Raw genomic sequence first — 19,240 nt, 5'->3', positions numbered from 1 at the left:
TGGCCATCTGTCGGATATGCTTTGATTGAGATTTCCTGCATGGCAGAATGGGGTTGGACTGGATGGCCCTTGTGGTCTCTTCCAACTCTACGATTCTAAGATTCTATTTTATTTTATTTTGAAGCAAGAAAATAATAATAATAATAATAATAATAATAATAATAATAATAATAATAATAAGATTTATTTATATTTCCCGCCTCTCCCTCGAGGTGGGATCACCACAGAGATAAAATACAAAAAGCATTAAAAGGACGTAATAAAACATGGACTATATAGGGAGAGGCGCTCCCGTAAGTAACCTGGACCCAAGCCATGTAGGTCTTTAACTGTAATGACCAACACCTTGTACTGCACCCAGAAGCTAATTGGCAGCCAGTGCAGAGATTTTAAGACAAGTGTTATATGGTCGAACCTGGATTTGCCAGCAACCAGTCTGGCTGCCATATTTTGAAGCTCCAGAACTTGGCACAAGGGAAGCACCATGTAGAGTGCGTTCTAGATATCAAGACGAGAGGTTATCAGTGCGTGTACCACTGCTTCTAGGTTCCCCTGGTCCAGGTAGGGTCGCAGCTGGTGTATCAACTGAAGTTGATAGCAAGCACTCCTGGCCGTTGCATCTATTTGAGATGACAAATTAATGTGATCGGGGCAAATGTACTGTGAACCACGCTCCAATGTCAAATCGATCCATCGATTCAGATCACATACCGATTTATTTGTAAGTGGGAATGAGGCCTAAAGCAGGTTTAAAAGACCAAGACAGCTTCAAAACCAGGTTTAGTAATATTTTGAAACAAATAAATCTGGGAGGGCATTTCAGAATAGCATGCCTCAACTAAGAAGACCCTCTCCCATGTCCTGATTCAGGACCTCAACCCTTTGGCTGGCACATATAAGGAGATGTGCTCTCTCAAGTATCAAGGTCCCAGGCCTAACAGATTTGTGTTAGCATCAGTTGTCGTGGATCAAAATCTGCTCCCTCAAATACATCAGACATAATATACAAATTTCAGACTATAACAGACTTCTTATACAGATTTTTTAAACATGGATTCAAGCATCCACGATTTGAAAATGTTCAAAAAAAGAATAAATTTCAAATATCAAGCCTTGATTTTCCATTTTTTATAAGGGACACCATTTTACTATGTCATTATATTTAATAGGACTTGAGCATCCACAGATTTTGTTATCCATGGGGAAACTTGGAACCAAATCCCAGCGTATAACAAGGGTCCATTGTATGTAGGAACCTCTTAGATTCTACTTCTTCTTGCATTCAGTGGCTGCTTCCATGTCACTGAGGTGGTGGATCTGTTCTGGGTTTCAACTCAGACTTTAATGCAGTGATTCCCAAATGTTGATCTTCCAAGTGTTTTGGACTTCACCTTCCAGAAGCCCCAGCCACCTTGGCCAACAGTCAGAAATTCTGGGAGCTGAAGTCCAAAACACCTGGAGGACCAACGTTTGGGAATCAGTACTGTAAAAGATCTATCTCAGGATGCTGAATCCTATCCCCCACCCCCACAACCACACACTCACTAAATGGGTTCAGCACCTTTGGGTGCATCATCCTATGGAATCCTGAGATCTGTAGTTTTTCAAGGTCTTTAGTATTTTCTGCTGACAAGTACTAGTGTCTCACAAAACTACAAATCCCAAGACCTGTAGAATAGAGTCACAGCAGTTAAAGTGGGGTCAAACTGCTTTTTTTTCTATAGTGTAGATGCACCCTCAGATAGCTTCTTAAAAGTTCAGACTACAGTGGTCCCCCCACATTTGTTGGGGTTAGGAGTGAAGGACACCCGCCAAAAAACGCAAATAAAAAAAATGTCAAAAAACCACAAATAAAAAGCACTTTTTTTTACTTGAGAGAACACCTCTCTAGGAATCTCCAGGTCCTCCAGTGCAACTCTATGGTCAACTTCTGACAGACGTTGATCATAGAATTATGCTGGAGGACCTACAAATGCCTAGAGAAGTGTTCTCTCTAGGAACCTTTAGATTCTCCAGCACAACTCTATGGTCAACTTCTGGCAGAGTTGCACTGGGGGACCTAGAGATTCCTAGGGTTTATTCCCACTATGATTTAAAGTGAATTGCTGATCGGTTTATATTATTATTATTATTATTATTATTATTATTATTATTATTATTTGTATCGCGCCTCTCCCTGTATTGGATCGAGGCAGGTAACAACAAACAAAGGAACAATAAAAATACAACACAACAAGCCACAAATAAAAACATAGCAAAACATATCAAATCCTAATTTCCTATCTCCCTCCCACCCTGGGATAGCATTAAAACAACAATTCCCAGTAAAACGATCCCAATAAAATAGTCAATAAAGTCAATTACGATCACAATCCGGTGGGAACAGCTGTGCAACTGAAGAACGAACATTCCGAGGAGGTCGGTTTGGGGAGGCCTGCCAGAAGAGATCCGTTTTTATTGCCTTCTTAAAGGCCTCCAAAGATGTTATAAGGCGGATCTCCTCCAGCAGGTCATTCCAGATTTTTGGAGCAGCAACAGAAAACGTCCTCTGGGAAGTCGTTGCCAGTCTATGACCACAGTTCCCATTTGAAACCAGTTCCGATCCTGCTTTGATCGATTTCTGTCGTGATAAAACACACACACCCCAGTTTTTCCAGTCACTAGTTTCCTAGCGGTTCTTTTAAAAATAATCAATTCCAAAGCGTGTTCAACAAGTGGGAACAACGGATCTGAATCGCATCATTCTGGAGGGGAGGGACTAATGGCAGAGGGGTGTTTACCATCCCTCCTCAGTTTTTGGTAGATCCACCATTCCCCTCCCCTTCCCCAGCGCTGCCTTTGTGTTTGTGGTGTGACCTAAAAAAAAATTGATAGAAGATTTGATTCATTGATTTTACAACTACTTGCAGTCAGTGAGGCAACTGGTTACAAAGTCAATCAATCGAATCTCCTATCAATTTATTTTAAACATATATGTATATAGTTTCCTAGCTGGGCTGCCTGGGCTTACGTCAGTGATGTTTTGTTTTGTTTTTGTTTTTTTTATTTATATACCGCTATTCCAAAGATCATAGCGGTGAATAGCAAGTAAGCTAATTAGCAAGTAATGACACACAGATGATTGACATGCATTTTGAAGCGGCGCAAACTAATCGAGATGACAATCGCTCCAAAAAAGAAGCAATTACAAGGAGATAATGAAAAGATTCATTTTCATAGTGGGAACGATGGACCTTTTGGAACTGATTTACCAACATGGAGTGAAGGCGAATCGAACACCGGTTTAAATGTAGCAATAGCAATAGCAAGTACATTTCTATACCGCTTATCGGTGCACTTAACCACTCCCTAAGCAGTTTACAAAGTGTAAGCTAATTGCCCCAACAAGCTGGGTATTCATTTTAGCAACCTTGGAAGGATGCAAGCCTGAGTCAAGCTTGAGCCCCTGGCTGGGATTGAACTTGCAACGTTATGGTTTATGAATGAGTGGCTGCAGGACAGGCATTTAAGCACTGCACCTCCAGGGCTCCTGGTGTAAGTGGGAATGTAAGTGGAAATGAGTTCCTAGAGAGAACATATTAATCAAAACAGCAAATAATCAAATCCCCAAAAGTCAAAGCTGCAAATGTGGAGGGCCAGCTGTAGAACACAACGTGGGCTCTCCATCCCAGTGACATGGAAGACCCCGGAGCATGAATTGAAAAAGTGAGTTGCAATCCACAAAAGCTCATGCCGCAATAACTCTTCTCCGTCTTCCAGCTGGGTGTGATTATTTGTTGTTTTCTTTTCCTACTGGTACTGCAACAAGAAATAAAGAGAAGGAAGCCACAGAGCAGAATGCCACAGAATGCCTTTTAGCCGAAAGAACATACCGCCCAATAAAACTGTTTTCATCATTGAGGGGAAGTTGGTTTGCATCATTGCTGGGAAGCCAGGACTATCCTCTGAGATCTTCACCTGCTAATCAAGGGCTTGCACACACACTCCATTGTGTGTGAAATGTCACAATTGTAATTAGGTCAGTGAAACAGAGCAACTCTTCAGAGTACAAAATTGGGACTGTGCACTTGACAAACTGGTGATGGACAGACAAGAAAAACCTGTTGCTTCAGAAGGAATATTTTTCCCCAACAACAACTCTTAATCCTGCGTGATTGCCTATTCCATAAAGGAAATTGCACAACAGTCTTTCCAACCAAGACTATAGCTCCCATAATCCTCAGCCAGCATAGCACTAGGTTGCTTTTCTCCAGAAATGGAAACTATGCAGTTCTCCAGATGATGATGAACTGCAATTTCCTGCATGAGTCACCCTCTGTTCCCTGTCTAGGGCTGCTGGGAGCTGCAGTCCAATACCATCTGGAAGGTTACACAATTCCTACTTCTGCTTGATACAGACACGATCGATGGATGGACATGAGATCCTCAGGAAGATGACCGTCTTCCTTGCTTAGTGATCCCTCTTTAAGGATAGGGTGAATATTTGAAAGTAGTAAAAATAAAAAAGTCAAAAATTGTGTTTGATGAGTATTAAGAAACCCTGATGAAAAGAATCCTGGACTAGTGAGAACACAACAGTTGTATGTGGTTGTTTTCCATATAGAAATAAACTAAATTTTTCTGCATAGGAAACAGCATTTTCTACCCAAAGCAACCACATGTGCATTTTACACAGAAGAAGTCATGGTTTACTGATTTTCTCCACAGGAAACAACATTTTCTGCCCAACGCAACCATGTGTGAATTTTACATAGAAGAAGTTGAGTTTGAATATTACATTGATATATTTGGAAAAAACAGGTTTAATTGAATTACTAACGACAGAATCAAGAAGGCAAGATTTTAGAAGAAAAGGACAGAATGAAAAGTATATTATTATACTGAGCATAGTTAGACCTGGAAGAACAGAAGGAACAAAATGTTTGAAAAAATGGTAAAATCACATTCCAAATGAATGTTTGTTTATCTATCACAATATTTGTTTTACAGTTTAAGTGTAGAATGTTTGTTTTTGAATAATGCTATGTTATATTATTTTAAAAAATTAAAAAGAATTTTACACAGAAGAAGTAATGGATTGCAAATTTCCTCTATAAGTAATGTATTTTCTGCCCAACGTACAAAGAAGAAGTAATTGACTGAGAATTTTCTCCATAGGAAACAGCATATTCTGCTCAAAGCAAGCACATATGAATTTTACACGGAAGAAGTCATGGATTGCAAGTAGTCTACACAATGTTAAATACATGAATGTAGATTTACACAATGCAAGAATGAAGTTCGATTGTGGCCTCTTATTTGCAAAAAGCAAACATCATATTTTCTTCTTAGAAGTATTGCTTCAATGGAATCTAAAGGATTGCAGTCCAAAACTTGCTTGAAACATGTCTGTACTGCAGTTGTTCTGGGATAAGCCCAAAACAAACCATGACGAGTTTATAAATATATCAGCTTTAATGTGGTTCTTCTTATTGCATTCAGACATTTTAAAACAGGTACTGTAGCTTATAGGGCACGTAATAGAACCGGGGCCCATTCAGTTTCATAGTTTGTAGTTATCACACTATGGTTCCATTTTAACTGCCATGGCTGCATCCTATGGAATTCTGGGATTTGTAGTTTGGGGAGGCACTGGAGGAGCTCTCTGGCTGCAAATTCAAAACACTCATCCCTAAACTGCAAATTCCAAACTCCATAGGTCAGAACCATGGCAATTAAAGTGGAATAACAGCACTATAACTGGCACATGGGGGGTTTTGAAAACAAAAGTACTCAAAGAAAAGAACATTGGCTTTTTCCCCCTCCCGTGAGAAAATGTCCACCAATGTATCTGTTGTCCTTTTTTCATGGCACATTGTGGCAATTTAAGGTGCCAGCTCACAGGTGAGTAATCTTTGCTGGTTCACTGAAGACATTGCTGTCCTTTGGTGTTAAATGTCCATTTCCCAAGCCATTGTCATCTGTCTTGCTGGGTCTAACTCTGAAGAAAGAAGATTAAAAAGAGGGGATTAGATTTCTCTGTATGCAATATTTTGCTCCAAATAATGCTGTAGAAATATTAGAGGGAACTATGGAGGCCATCTAGCTCATCCCCACCTTAATGCAGGAGTCTGCAACTACAGCATCCTTTGCAGATGTCCAGTCCACCTCTGACTGAACCCCATCCACAAAGCACAAACCATGCCCACCCTGCTTTATGAAAGGCAACTAAATGTAGGAATGGCCCCTCTTGAAATGCATCCCGTATGGAGTGGCTTCTGGTGGAACATAAGTTCTCTTGATGGCATCAATTTTATGACAGCTGATGTGAAGTTGCACATGACATTGACTCTAACTGCCACAAATCAAATGATGGTCATGCATGTACAAACCAGATCCAAGGATTGAATAAGCAGAAACAGAAGAATCACAACATTTTACAGGGAATTCGCACATTTATGGAGTCCACTTTTTAATGGCTGAACACTGCAGCTATTTCCAGACAGTCTTTAAAGCAAAATTTATTTTGTGAACAACAGCTCCCAGGAAAAAAAACCTCCCAGAAACCATGGCAAGCTGTAGACCAAAAATATTTATTTTTCTCCTCGAGGCAGTCCTATATGAAGAGCATCATAATAGACATTGGGGCTCTCCAGTCCACCCCGAAAGGGCAGGCTGGAGGCTCCCAGTTTTCCTCCAGAAGGATGTAGCAGCAGCCAATCTGTGCCACGTCCCTCTGCCCCAAAAAGAACCCAGAAAAACCAGGTTCTTCTTGGGACACCGCACTGACGCCAATGGACCACTTGTGACATAACCAACGCGCAGCGACATGTAAACACTGTGCATTGCTTACATCACAATGGCAGCCCCCATGTGGATGGGAGGCCGCCATTACGTGATGTGCTAAGGTTAGGGAGTGTGTGGTTGGCGCACGCTCCCTAACCCTAGAGTCGCCACCAGGATTCCGCTTCCTGCAGGTATGTACTGGGCCATAGTCTGATAGTAAGTGTAGAATCATCTTCCTATGAACTCACCTCCCATAGATTATAGGGGGAAGGATGTGAGGGAATTCAAGGTTCACATTATAACCGCACAGAGAACTCACCGTTGATTGCCGATAGCATCTTCCACATGATCTGGAAGGTCCTTGCCATGTGTTTCAGGCAGAAGGAGGCAAAGGAGTCCAGCCACCACCGAGGTGCTACCAAAAATCGACACAGAGATGGAGGTGTGGTATTTCTCCAAGAGAGGAACCAGGGGTGAGATTATGCTAGCCATCCGGGTGGCCATCTGGAACACTCCAAGTCCGGTCTGCCTAAGGAAGAAGGAGAAAACAGCAGCACGTGAAATAGGGTGGTAGCAAGTTGCCCATCCAACTTGCACTTTCTTCAGCAGTTACCTCCAGAATATGTCAGCATATTCTTACAATTCATGGACTGGGGTTCCAGACTGTGCCAAGTCTATACTCTGAAAAGCCTAGAAATTGTGCTGGTTGAAAACAAATAGTTATAGATATAAAAGGAAATGGTTCTTTTATATCTTTTTTATATCAGTGATCCACTAGGTGACCTTGGGCAAGTTACATTCTCTCAGCCTCAGAGGTTGGCATTTGCAAACCCCCTCTGAAGGAACTTGCAAAGAAAACCCCATGATAGGTTTGCTTTGGGGCCACCATAAGTTGGAAACAACTTTAAGGCCACAAATCAACAAATTTTTCAGGTATTCATACTAACCTATATGCCCATGTGTTCCATGCTGTTTTAGGTGATATTTTTGCATAAACTCAATATCCTAAAATTGTGCAGAATTGGGCTATACATTCACAGAGATGCATTTTGAAGGGCAGAGGGGCTATTGTGTACTTTTTCTCTTTATAAAAGGTCTGTGGAGTGGTGGTATGCTGCTGAGACTTGCAAAATCGAGGCTCTAGTCCTCCCTGAGGCATGAAACTCTCTGGATTCCCTTAGGCCAGTCTCCTCTCAGCTCAACCTACTTCACAGGGTTGTTGTGAAGATACAGAAGGGAGGAAGAGAAGGACCTACACCACTGAGATCACTGGAGAAAAGAGGGAGAATTATATGTAGCTATGAAATTAATACAATAAATTGTGGCAAAGCCATAAGGTTCTAACGATTTATCTTTGGCTTTTTGTTTTGAGTCTTCAACATGCATGCTTCCTTATTCTAGACACAAATAAGATACAAAGTGGACTCTAGCATATGAATGCAGGGTGGGTTGCTTCCAACTGCTGACAATTCACTTTTTTAAAAAAATCAAATCTCACAAATCTGCAGCCAGCATATGACCTATAACCGTACTAATGATGGATACTGAGGACTTGTGTAATTTTTCCATGCTCTTCTTCCACATATCACACTGCAAAAGAGAGCTTGAGCTGGAGGGGATTAAATACAACTGGTTTTTATGCAGACAATAAGGGAGAGATTTAGCTTTAGAATGGATAAAAATTATTTGCAATTGCAAAGGAAGAAACAGAAATGCAAAATGCCATTTTTAATCTTAAAATCGTGATAACCTGATAGTTATAAACCCTTGCAAAACAATAACAACAATTCTTCTTCTTCTAAACCCTCTGAGACTTAATGCCATGAGTGTGTATGTGTGTCTATGTGTGAATTTTTAATGAATTTGTCTTACCGGATAACTGTTGGGAGCAGTTCTGTGGAATACACATAGGATGTAGTAAAGGAACCAGCAATGGCAAACTTCCCAGTGATGGCCAGCACTGTTTTTATCACAGGCAAGTCTAAAGTGAAAGTCAACATTTTTGGTTTAAAGAACAGAACAATCAGGAAACTAGTGTGGAGGGACTCAAAGGAAGAAGACAAAGAAAGAGAACACAATATCCACAATCTCTTCACAGAAACAACAGCAAACTTCATTAAGGAGTCAAGTTCTTGTGAAAGAACCTCTTGCCCATAAGGCAGGTGTGCAAGTCCCCACCCCAAGTTGCCCATCCAACTTGCACTTTCTTCACCAGTTACTTCCAGTTTTGCAAGGGAGTCAAGCTGCACAACATTATGAGATAGAAAGAAATGTAACTTAGGAGTTTCTCACACGAAAGAGATCAGGAGTTTATCCTGTGAATATCCTGGAAAATCGTGCAATTAGGTGAAATGATTTCCCACAATGTCACACAAAACCCGCCATTAAAGTAGTCACAAAGAAGCATTAACACACATCTTTTTGCTTTCCGGATTTCAGTGAGAATGCTTTTCAGGTATCGCTTTGTTTGCGCAATTGCGTGTGATAACCATCTGTGCAATTACTAGCTATTTTCACTTTATTTGCTAGATGCTTTAAATGCACTTTAATCTCTAATGCTGAAAATAGCCCCAGTGTGATAAACTCCTTAGAGAGGCAAATGAGGCTGACACACAGACCAAAGAAAGACCAAAGGAACATACCACTTCAGCCAGGAGGGATTTCAGTTGATGATGTCAACAACCAAAGAAGCTGCTTGAGAAGGTAGCCTTGAGTCTCCACCAACGGAGGCCATGTCTTCCCCCACAGAAAATATGTGTGACCATGCAAAGCCCTTCCACAAATCACTGAGTAGAAATGGATGGTCCTAGGGAGACCGCTTATACATGGTGATACATGTTCATGGTAAGGTCATTCCTGCTATGCAGAAAGCATCCCTTATTTAGGCATTTCCTTAAGTTGATTCTTACCTTTTGGAACAGCGGTGATGAAAAGGCAAACTACTCCACCCAGGAGCAAGTAGAAAGCTTGGCATCTTTTTCTCCCCATCCACTGCATCACAAAGAGACAAGAGATACGAGCTGGTATTTCAACAGCCCCAAAGATCAGCTGTGTCAGGTGGATATCCAAGCCAAAACTGCCCACATTCAGGCTTAAACCAAAGTATGTCAAACTATTGACAAACCTACAGGATGGAGAATTTGGGGGGGGGGAGATTAAAGTATAAAATGAGTAATATATGTTCAATGAATACCACACAGTCCTTTCCCCACCTTTTAATCTGCAAATTAGTTCTCTGATATTTGGGGAAAGGGGGGGGGGGTTCTAATCCTCAAGGAAATAAATGTGTTTTTAAAAGATAAAACCTTTTTGGCAGGATTTGGATAAGATTTTCCTTACAGGTTGAGTCTGAAAAGTGTGCCTTTTTGACATGCTTGGGGACAGAGGTGTTTTGGATTTTGTATATTTTTACATTTTGGAATACCAGTATTCATATATATGAATATAATGAGATATCTTGGAGATGAGACCAAAATGTAAATGCAACATTCATTTATGTTTCATACATACACATAGCCCAAAAGGAATTTTATACAATATTTCTTAATAATTTTGTGCAGGGAACAAAAGGTGTGTACCTTGAACCCTCAGAAAGCAAACGTGTCACTATTTCAGACACCCATGAAAAAAGTTTTGATTGTGGAGGTGTTTTGGATTTTGGAATTGGGGCTAAGTGAGATTCATCTGTACCTTGCTTTGTTGTTGTAGTGCCTTCTAGTCATTTCCAAATTATGGTGACCCTAAGGCGACCCTATCATGGGGTCGGGTCATCTTGGCAAGATTTGTTCAGAGGAGGTTTGCCATTGCTTTCCCCTGAATGTGTGAAAGATGATGGATGATTTAGACCAGCAACATCTGGATAACCTACATTTGGGAAGGGTTGCTGTACACTGACTGGCAACAGTTCTCCAGAGTTTCAGAAATCATTCCTAATGCCTTCAGTGATACTTCTAATGACTTCAGCATGTTAGATATTCTACAACTGAGCTGAAGGCTCCCATTAACAAGAGATACTAGGAATCCAATCTTAGATCTCTGCTGCCCCCAAACTGTTATTCTACTACTGCTGTTAAGAGGAAGGATCAAACTTACCAGACTGTTGACATAAGGAAAGTCACCTTCCTTAGGTGGAGATTTTTGACAAGTTCTAGAATACTTCCAGATTTGGTGGTCCTTTCAGCTTTCAACTTTGCCATGAAATTAGAAAGAGAAAACACAAGCATGAAGGAAAGAGAGAGTGAGAGAGAAAGCAAGTGAATTTCAACTGTAATGTCTCAATTTGGAACAATCTAGTATACTAGAGAGCCAGATATTGCCTATATGCTTTGTTCATAATTACATATATATAGCCCTGTTGGATTTTGCCATCTAGTGGTGAGCCAGAACTCCCAAAATTTTGCAGATCGCAGCCTGTCTCACCTGATCTAACATTTCTGGTGGGATGCTTCGTTTATTCATTGCAGCTGCCTTCAGGAGGAGCTTTTTTGCTTCCTCCACCTTCCCTTTGGTCACCATCCACCTGGGAGACTCAGGAAGGACCCTGAAACATTTGCAGACATTCAGACAACTTCAGTGTTGTATCCTCCTGGATCTTTCATTTTGTCTGCACAGATATTACGGTCTCAGACCTTGTTTTGCAAGGTGGTCTAGGCTATGCATCTGGTATGTATGAGCACTGGAGCATTTATCTATTTTATTTTTGCCTCTTGTGTTGATTCTAAGAGACAGTGTGGTGTAGTGGTTTGAGAGTTAGAGTATGACTCTGGAGACCAGGGTTCGAATCCTCCACCATTAAGGTTGGTGTCACCCACTGCAGTAACTTATGGCATCACCTAGCCAGCTTGGCCAATAGTAGGGGATGCTGGGAACCAAGTCCCAAACATGTGGAAGATGAACATTTGAGAACCCCACATTGACCCTCTCCCATACCACACTGTACAGAATCATCAGAAATGTTTTTGTTCTAATATTAGTCATAAATTAGAGTTTAAGTCCCATCTTGTCCATGGAAACCTCCTGGGTAACCTTGACCAAGTTGCACTCTCTCAGCCTCAGAGGAGAACAATGGCAAATCCCTTCTGAAGGAACTTGTCATTAAAATCTCATGATAGCTTCACCTTAGTGTGGCCATAAGTCAGAAATGACTTGAAGGAACACAACAACAACAGCGGCAATAACTGTGACGTAAAGAACTAGCAAAACTAAAAATTTTCACTTAAATTACAATATCATATGCACCGCCTAAATGCATTTCATGTGGTTAAAGTGAAAATTTGGGAAGATGTGCTGTTTTTAAAGAAAATTTCACAACTATTTCTACTGCCCGCTCTGACTTGACTCTTCAATGCTAAGCGTTGTTGCACTTCTCACACTCCTTCCCAGCCATGCATGCACAAGTCCACAGGATTCATTCTCTATCACAGAGCTTCATAACAGTCTCTGGGTAGATACCAGACACTCTAACCAGCTTGGCCAGTGGTGAGGGAACTCGTCCCAAACATGTGGAGGATGAAAGTTTGAGAACTTCTGCTCTGATGTGTTACTCACCATAGGTAAAAAAAGAGAGCAAAGACAGGGGCAGAGCCTGCAATCTGCAGTAACTTCCAGTCATGAATGGCATAAGCTAAACCAGCCAGCATCATCTGCCCTATTGCAAAGCCCACGTGGCTGCTGATCACCGTATGTGGACGATAGGCTATCCCGACCCATTCAGCACCTAGGAATCATAAAAATAAACTTACATTTTGAGCTTGGAAATGCAAGCAATTGTTGTTGTTGTTGTTGTTGTTGTTGTTGTTGTTGTTATTATTATTATTATTATTATTATTATCCTTTATTTTTGAAGCGCTGTAAATTTACACAGCGCTGTACATACAATCTTTTTAGTTAGACGGTTCCCTGCCCTGGGGCTTACAATCTAAAAAGACATGACACAGAAGGAGAAGGGAGTGGTGGAGGGAAAGGGTAAGAGGTCCAGCAGTTCCTCTCTACCTCCGAGGCCTGGACCAAGGCAGATGGACTGGAGGGAGGGCTTGGCTTCATAATGGATGGTTAATCTTCTTCTAGGGAAAATACATACTCTCAAGTAGGATAATACATATACAGTACATAGCAATACAGGAAATGGTTTAATAAACAGGCACCAAAAGAACATCAAATAGTAAGTGACAATTATGCAATGCCTGGGAAGGCTTCTCTGAACAGGATGGTTTTCAACTCTGTTTTGAAGCTGGTTAAAGAAGTGATGGCTCTTGCTTGTGGGGGAAGAAGGTTCCAGGAGTGAGGGGCAGCAAGTGAAAAGGGGCGAATCCGGGATGGGGCAGAGGAAAGCCTGGGCTGAGACAGCAGACCTTAACTACCAGAACGGAGGGCCTGAGTGGGAATGGAAGGAGAAAGAAGGTCTGATAAATCACATTTGTACCTTCACACAGGACAACACAAAACCCCTCTCAACAAACCTTGCCAAGAAAACCTTGTGACAAGTTCACCTCAGTGTCTCCATAAATTGGAGATGAAGGCCCATGGAAATATAGACCTTTAGGCCAAAATCCTAAATCCCATGAAACCCACTGGGTGACTGTGGCAAGTTGCATGCTCAGGGGAAGGCAATGGCAAACCTCCTCTGAACAAATCTTGCCAAAAAAAACCCATGATAGGTTCGCCTTAGGGTCACCGTAAGTTGGAAATGACTTGAAGGCACACAACACACATAAAGAATGTGATCTGGCCATATGTGATTTGAATATGTTCACATTATTTGGGGGGGGGGGTGGAATCCTGAAACAACAAAGAAAATGGAATTACAATTTTTACTACAGTATCTGCAAGGATGCACATTTTTGGATGTGTGAACATCCGAATTGCCTGCCTTCAGATGGCAATGCATTTTGGAAGAAAGAAGGGCAGGCTGGTGTCACTTCTAACAGCTTTCTGTGGCCTTAGGAGCATGCTTGTTGTTTGTTAACTGTCCTTGAGTTGGACCCGACTTGTGGCAACCCTGTGAATGAGACATCCTCCAGTGCTCTGCTCAGATCCTGCAGATTCATGCTGTGACCTCTCTAAATTATTATTATTATTATTATTATTATTATTATGGTATCCTTGGCATTTTACAACATTTTTATTAGTTTTTCTTAGACTCCAGCTAAACATTTGAAACAGGTACAGTAGCCTGCAGTTAGGTTCCAGGAACCCCTGTGGATACCAAAATCCATGGATGCTCAATTTCCATTATATACAATGGCATAGTAAAATGGCATCTCATATATAAAATGGCAAAATTAAGGTTTGCTTTTTGGAATAAACATATTTTAAAAATATTTTCAAGGCATGGATGCTTAAATCTATTGTTTAAAAAAAACCATGGATATGGAGGGATGACTGTACAGTGGTGCCTCGGGTTACGAAATTAATTCGTTCCGCCGCCACTTTCGTAACCCGAAAAGCATTCGCAAGCCGAAATGCCATAGGCGCTAATGGGGAAAAGCCGCGATTTCGTGCGAAAAAGCGCCGAAAAGCACCAAAAATTTTTTCGTAACCCGAAATAACCTTCGTAACCCGGAACAATTATTTTCAATGGATTTTTTTCGTAACCCGGAAATTTCGTAACGTGGGTATTTCGTATCCCGGGGTACCACTGTATTCCATTGTCTCTTTCTTCAACCCACTGCTGAAGGCAATGGGCATTTTAAATAGTTGAAGGTCTAGATAGGGAGGAAAGAGCAAACTTTGGCTCTTTCACTTTGGAAAGGAGGACAGATAAGGTTGGAGCTCTCCAGCAACATTTCCCCCTCCTCTGCTTAGCCAGGTATTAATTATTTTTTTGCCCTCATTAAACCTCCTGATATACCAGTTTTCCCAAGGAGTAACTGTCAAGCAGAAATAAACATTTCCAACACACTCCAAGTTATGACTGAGCAGACAGGGCACAATTTCAATATCATCTGCTTGGATATGCCACAGAACATATGCAATGGGTCATAGTGTATGATTAGGCTGACGATACCTGCTGTTTTAAATGGGACAGTACCACTTTTTTCATGTTTCCAGATCATCCCATCATTTAAATATGAGAGCGATCAGGGAGCGGCAATTTAGGTTGTGTGGGATTAAGAAAGATATGGTGACAACAGAGGGAAACATTGTTTACAAGGGAAGGCAAGATCAATGTTAGAAAGCTATCTCACCTTCAGTTCCTCCTGTAACCCAATATGAGCTGGAGAGTGAACCAACTCAACCACAGAACTTTTCCGTGCTCCTGTGCAATGCCAGGTCAGTTAAAAATAAAATGCATATTATTCACAATCTCCTTATAGAAGAGAAAGCCGACCTGGCAAGCTTTACATAAACTTGGCTGGGAGATGATAGTATTACAACTTGGGCTCAGGCCCTACTAGCTGGGTATTCTGTCAGAGAGCAAGTAAGGGGAAGTGGGCAAGGGAGTGGAGTGGCCTTGGTCCATAAAAATAATCTTACTTTGACCAGGATACTTGTCTGGAAAACAGACTACTTCGAGTGTATTTACCTAAGCCTGAAGACAAAGGATAGTTTGGGGATTCTGTTAGTATACCATCCATCTTGTTGTCTAGCAGACTCCCTAATTGAGCTACCACAACTGGTCTCAGAGTTGGTGTTGGAGTTGGTGTTGGAGTAGACTATTGGTCCTGGGCGATTTCAACATTCCACTCAAGACAAAACTTAACAAGTGCAGCTCAGGAGTTCATGGAGTCCATGACAAACAAGGGCCTATCCCAATTAGTCTCTGAGCCTATACATTACACAGGTCATATGGCTGATATGGTCTTTTGTACGGAACAGGTGTATCCTAGGGTGGAGGTAATTAATACCACCATATTGTCCTGAACGGATCACTTCCTGATCAGGGTTGGACCGAAGGCCAGTGTTCACTCCATGGGGGGGGGGGATGGAGGACCTACTAGAATGGTCCATCCACGAAGGCTAATGGAACCAACAGGTTTCTAGAAAGCCCTAGAGGGTTTAATGGTTGGTAGTGCTAGTGATGCTGTTGAAGCCTTGGTTAATACTTGGAATAGTGATTTGACCAGAGCTATTGACACAATCGCTCCCAAGTGTCCTTTCCAGCCTGTTTCTAACCGTAAACCTTGGTACACGAAAGAACTTAGGACCGGATATGGAGTTGAGACTGCTATGGTTGCCTTGGTCAATGATCTTCATTTGAGTATCAACAGGGGGAGTGTGACCCTGTTGGTACTTCTGGACCTCTCAATGGCTTTTTACACTATTGATCATAACACCCTTTTGGAATGCCTGAGAGAACTAGGAGTCGGGGGCACTGCATTGCAGTGGTTCCAGTCCTATCTCTCAGGTAGATTCCAAAAGGTGATGCTTGGAGACAGCTGCTCTTCAAAAAGAGAGCTCAAATTTGGCATCCCTCAAGGAGCCATTCTGTCCTTTCAATGAATGCCTAAATGGACTGGATGAGGAAAAACAGACTGAAACTGAATCCAGAGAAGGCGGAGTTACTCACTGTTGGAACCCCTAATCCAGGGATTGGGATATATCAATCGGTCCTAGATGAGGTCACAATCCCCTTAAAGGACTGTGTTTGTAGTGTGAGAGTGCTCCTGGATTTGTCACTTCAGATGACAAATCGGAGAAATGCGACGGTCAGGAGCGCTTGTTATACACCAGCTGCATTATTTCCTGGAACTGGGAGACCTGGAAACAGTGGTACATGCGCTGGTAACCTCATGACTTCTCTAATGCGCTCTACATGAGGCTATCCTTGTATCTAGTCCGGAAACTTCAGTTAGTTCAAAACATGGCAGCCAGATTAGTCACCAGAACAGCTAGAGGTGACCACATAACACATATCCTAAAATTTCTCCACTGGATGCCTATCAGTTTCCGGGCCCAGTCAAATAAATAAAATAATAAATAAAACTTTTATTTTTTTATCCCACTTTTCTGTGATGAGACAATCAAAGCGGCTCACAACACATTAAAATATCCACATTCAACATTATGTCCCAGATTCCCCCCACTTTAAAACAGGATTAAATATGATCTGATTAAAATTGGAGATTAAAATATCTGTTAATAACACAATAAAAATATAAAGAGGGCAGAGTAGGGTAATACATGAAGTGAGGGGCGATCATTCTGTGTACGGACACTTTTATTCAGGAAAGGCCAGTACAAGATCCAACCTATTTGCGAGATTGCCTTCTTCTATATAATCCACCTCACACATTTAGGTTCTCTAGGAAAAATCTACTGAAGCCAAAAAAGACCAGGTTGGCTGCTGTTACCCAGAGGGCCTTTTCATCTGCCACTACCAAATTGTGGAATGGCCTGTTGGAAGAGATCTAAAATGTTACTAATCTTGACCGCTTTTAAAAGGCTGTCAAGACGGATCTTTTCCAACAGGACTTCCCTGAATAACTTGCTTGGTCACCCGCTGACATAGACTACCATAAGGAATACCCCAGAATGCCCATCTCTCTATCACTGATTGATTGTTTTAATAATTTTAGATGAATTATTATTATTATTATTATTATTATTATTATTATTATTATTATGTGAGATTATAATGTTATTGTTTGGAAGATGGGATGATGGGGTTTATTGTGTGTTGTTGTTTCTTTTATTATGTTGTAAACTGCCTCGATCGTGTGGGAGAAGCGAGATAAAAAAATAATAATTTCTAGATACATCATTCCTGCCCAGCATTTGTAATTTGCAGTGGTGCTGCATGTGGCCAATGGAATATGCATAGATGTGAACTGTTAAGAAAGTGTACAGAAGTGAAGACAATCGAACATTGATTCGGAGGTCTGAAAATCAGCACGAATTTATGTAACATACTTATGTGTAAACTGGCTCTTAGCTGGACAAAAAGTCCGGGCCTGATGGATGGCAATGTACCACATCATTAGAAGTTAGATAACTGCCAGCTTTTGATAAAATGGGCATTCAAAAAGCAGAATCTCTTTTACATTTTGTACAGCCTCTTGCTTTTCCAACATTTCCCATGTGCTTGGATGGTGGTCCTACCTAAAGCCACACCACATATTAAGGCTCCAGAAACAGCAGCGCCCACCAGAAACCGGACAGCACTATAGAGGGAAAAATTTGGAACAAAAGCGACAGCAACCCCGGCTGTGCCTTGAAGGAGCAGTGACAACAAAATAATTGGTCGCCGGCCAAACCTGAGAGGAAAGGGAAATGCATTTAGCCATCTTTTGGTAACATTTATTCTAACATTAACAATAAATTAATGTAATTGTAATTTATCGTAACGGTTATTGTGACATTTCTCTTTGAAGGCAAGAGTCCTAAATAAATGGCACTTGGAGACTTTCCTAGGCACCTGGAAATTTGCCTTGGACTTTTATAGCGGATGATAGACACCTGGCTTCCCAATGTTTGCCAGCTATACCCTCTTTTACATTAGGGTACATTTCCATCCCTAATCCCCTATTAAGGAGGTGGGCAACTTTGCAGGGGACAAAGATCAATTTATGCCCACCAGAATACCCAATTGTCATCCTTTTCCCAACCTTCTGCATAGCGGGGGGGGGGGGTGTTGAGGTTTGGGGACTTCTGGGGGATTAAGCAAACCACTGCATTTTCAAGGCAGTTCTCATGGCTTTCAGCCAGCTTTCAGACTTTAAAAGATGTTCCAAAATCAGTCTGGAAAAAATAAATAAAAATTGGGAATCTGGAGGCTTTGGGGAGCTTTGATCTGGCGGGGTTCTGGGGCAGCATTTAGAGGTCCTAATGGTAGAGCTTGAAAAGGTTAACTTTTGGGGCTATCAGTTCCAGAATCACTGAACCAATGTAGGGTTCTGAAAGCTGTGTTTCAAAAAGAGTACATTAATTTTTTTAAGGTAATGCTTTCCCAGCTTAATTTTGGATTCCTTCCAACCAACTATTGTTCACCCATCATTCATCAAATGTGCAATTTTCTTTCTTACCTGTCACTTAGTGGACCAAACACAAGAGCTCCGATGAGAAGGCCCAACATGAAAATGGATTGTGAGATGCTACTCAAATCTTTCCTGTCACATACGAGGTCAAACTGATTGAAGGAAAAGAAAGCCAGTTTACTCAAAACTCACAGAGGGCGTGAAGAATGCCATTCTCTAACTGTCCAATTTGGAAGGGACAGCCCTGATTAAACCTCTATTATCCCACTTTCTCAGCTGCATTTAAGATGTCCCAGTTTCCCTCTCCTCTTCCATTCCAGTTGCTGCAAACTGAGCTTAGTGCAAAAGTAGTTTGAAATCCATTAACTTTACCAGGGGGCCAGAGGAAAGGAGGGGGCAGCATCATGCTTTTCCCAATAGGCTTTCCCACCCCTGCTGTGTGCATTTTCCTCTTGTATGTGAGAGACAAAGGTTCGTAGCCTAAAGCAGTAATCCAATCTTCTACTAGCACCCATGGTATATTCCCACACCCCATCCTATGCTAAACTCCTAGGGGTTGA

General features: G+C 41.5%; 1 protein-coding gene and 1 long non-coding RNA gene across 2 annotated transcripts in view; one reads left to right on the top strand and one right to left on the bottom strand.

Moving 5' to 3' along the window:
* The window catches only part of LOC121934824, a 17,549-nt gene extending 9,465 nt beyond the window's left edge, over window positions 1–8,084 (top strand). Inside the window, exon 3 of the long non-coding RNA XR_006104680.1 lies at window positions 7,860–8,084. This is a non-coding gene — a long non-coding RNA (uncharacterized LOC121934824). The remainder of the gene's footprint in view (window positions 1–7,859) is intronic.
* The window catches only part of LOC121934823 (solute carrier family 22 member 13-like), a 27,729-nt gene continuing 14,118 nt past the window's right edge, over window positions 5,630–19,240 (bottom strand). The window contains exons 2-10 of the mRNA XM_042475702.1: window positions 18,729–18,832; window positions 17,806–17,960; window positions 12,313–12,481; window positions 11,185–11,305; window positions 10,858–10,952; window positions 9,675–9,889; window positions 8,638–8,746; window positions 7,085–7,294; window positions 5,630–5,974 (exon numbers count right to left, since the gene is read on the bottom strand). Coding sequence (XP_042331636.1) covers window positions 5,878–5,974; window positions 7,085–7,294; window positions 8,638–8,746; window positions 9,675–9,889; window positions 10,858–10,952; window positions 11,185–11,305; window positions 12,313–12,481; window positions 17,806–17,960; window positions 18,729–18,832 — 1,275 coding nt within the window. The 3' untranslated portion in view covers window positions 5,630–5,877. The remainder of the gene's footprint in view (window positions 5,975–7,084; window positions 7,295–8,637; window positions 8,747–9,674; window positions 9,890–10,857; window positions 10,953–11,184; window positions 11,306–12,312; window positions 12,482–17,805; window positions 17,961–18,728; window positions 18,833–19,240) is intronic.

The sequence above is a fragment of the Sceloporus undulatus genome, chromosome 6 (assembly GCF_019175285.1).
Source record: "Sceloporus undulatus isolate JIND9_A2432 ecotype Alabama chromosome 6, SceUnd_v1.1, whole genome shotgun sequence".
Taxonomy (NCBI): Eukaryota; Metazoa; Chordata; class Lepidosauria; order Squamata; family Phrynosomatidae; genus Sceloporus; species Sceloporus undulatus.
The sequence above is the reverse complement of the archived record's forward strand: the minus strand, read 5'-3'. Positions and strand labels throughout refer to the sequence as shown.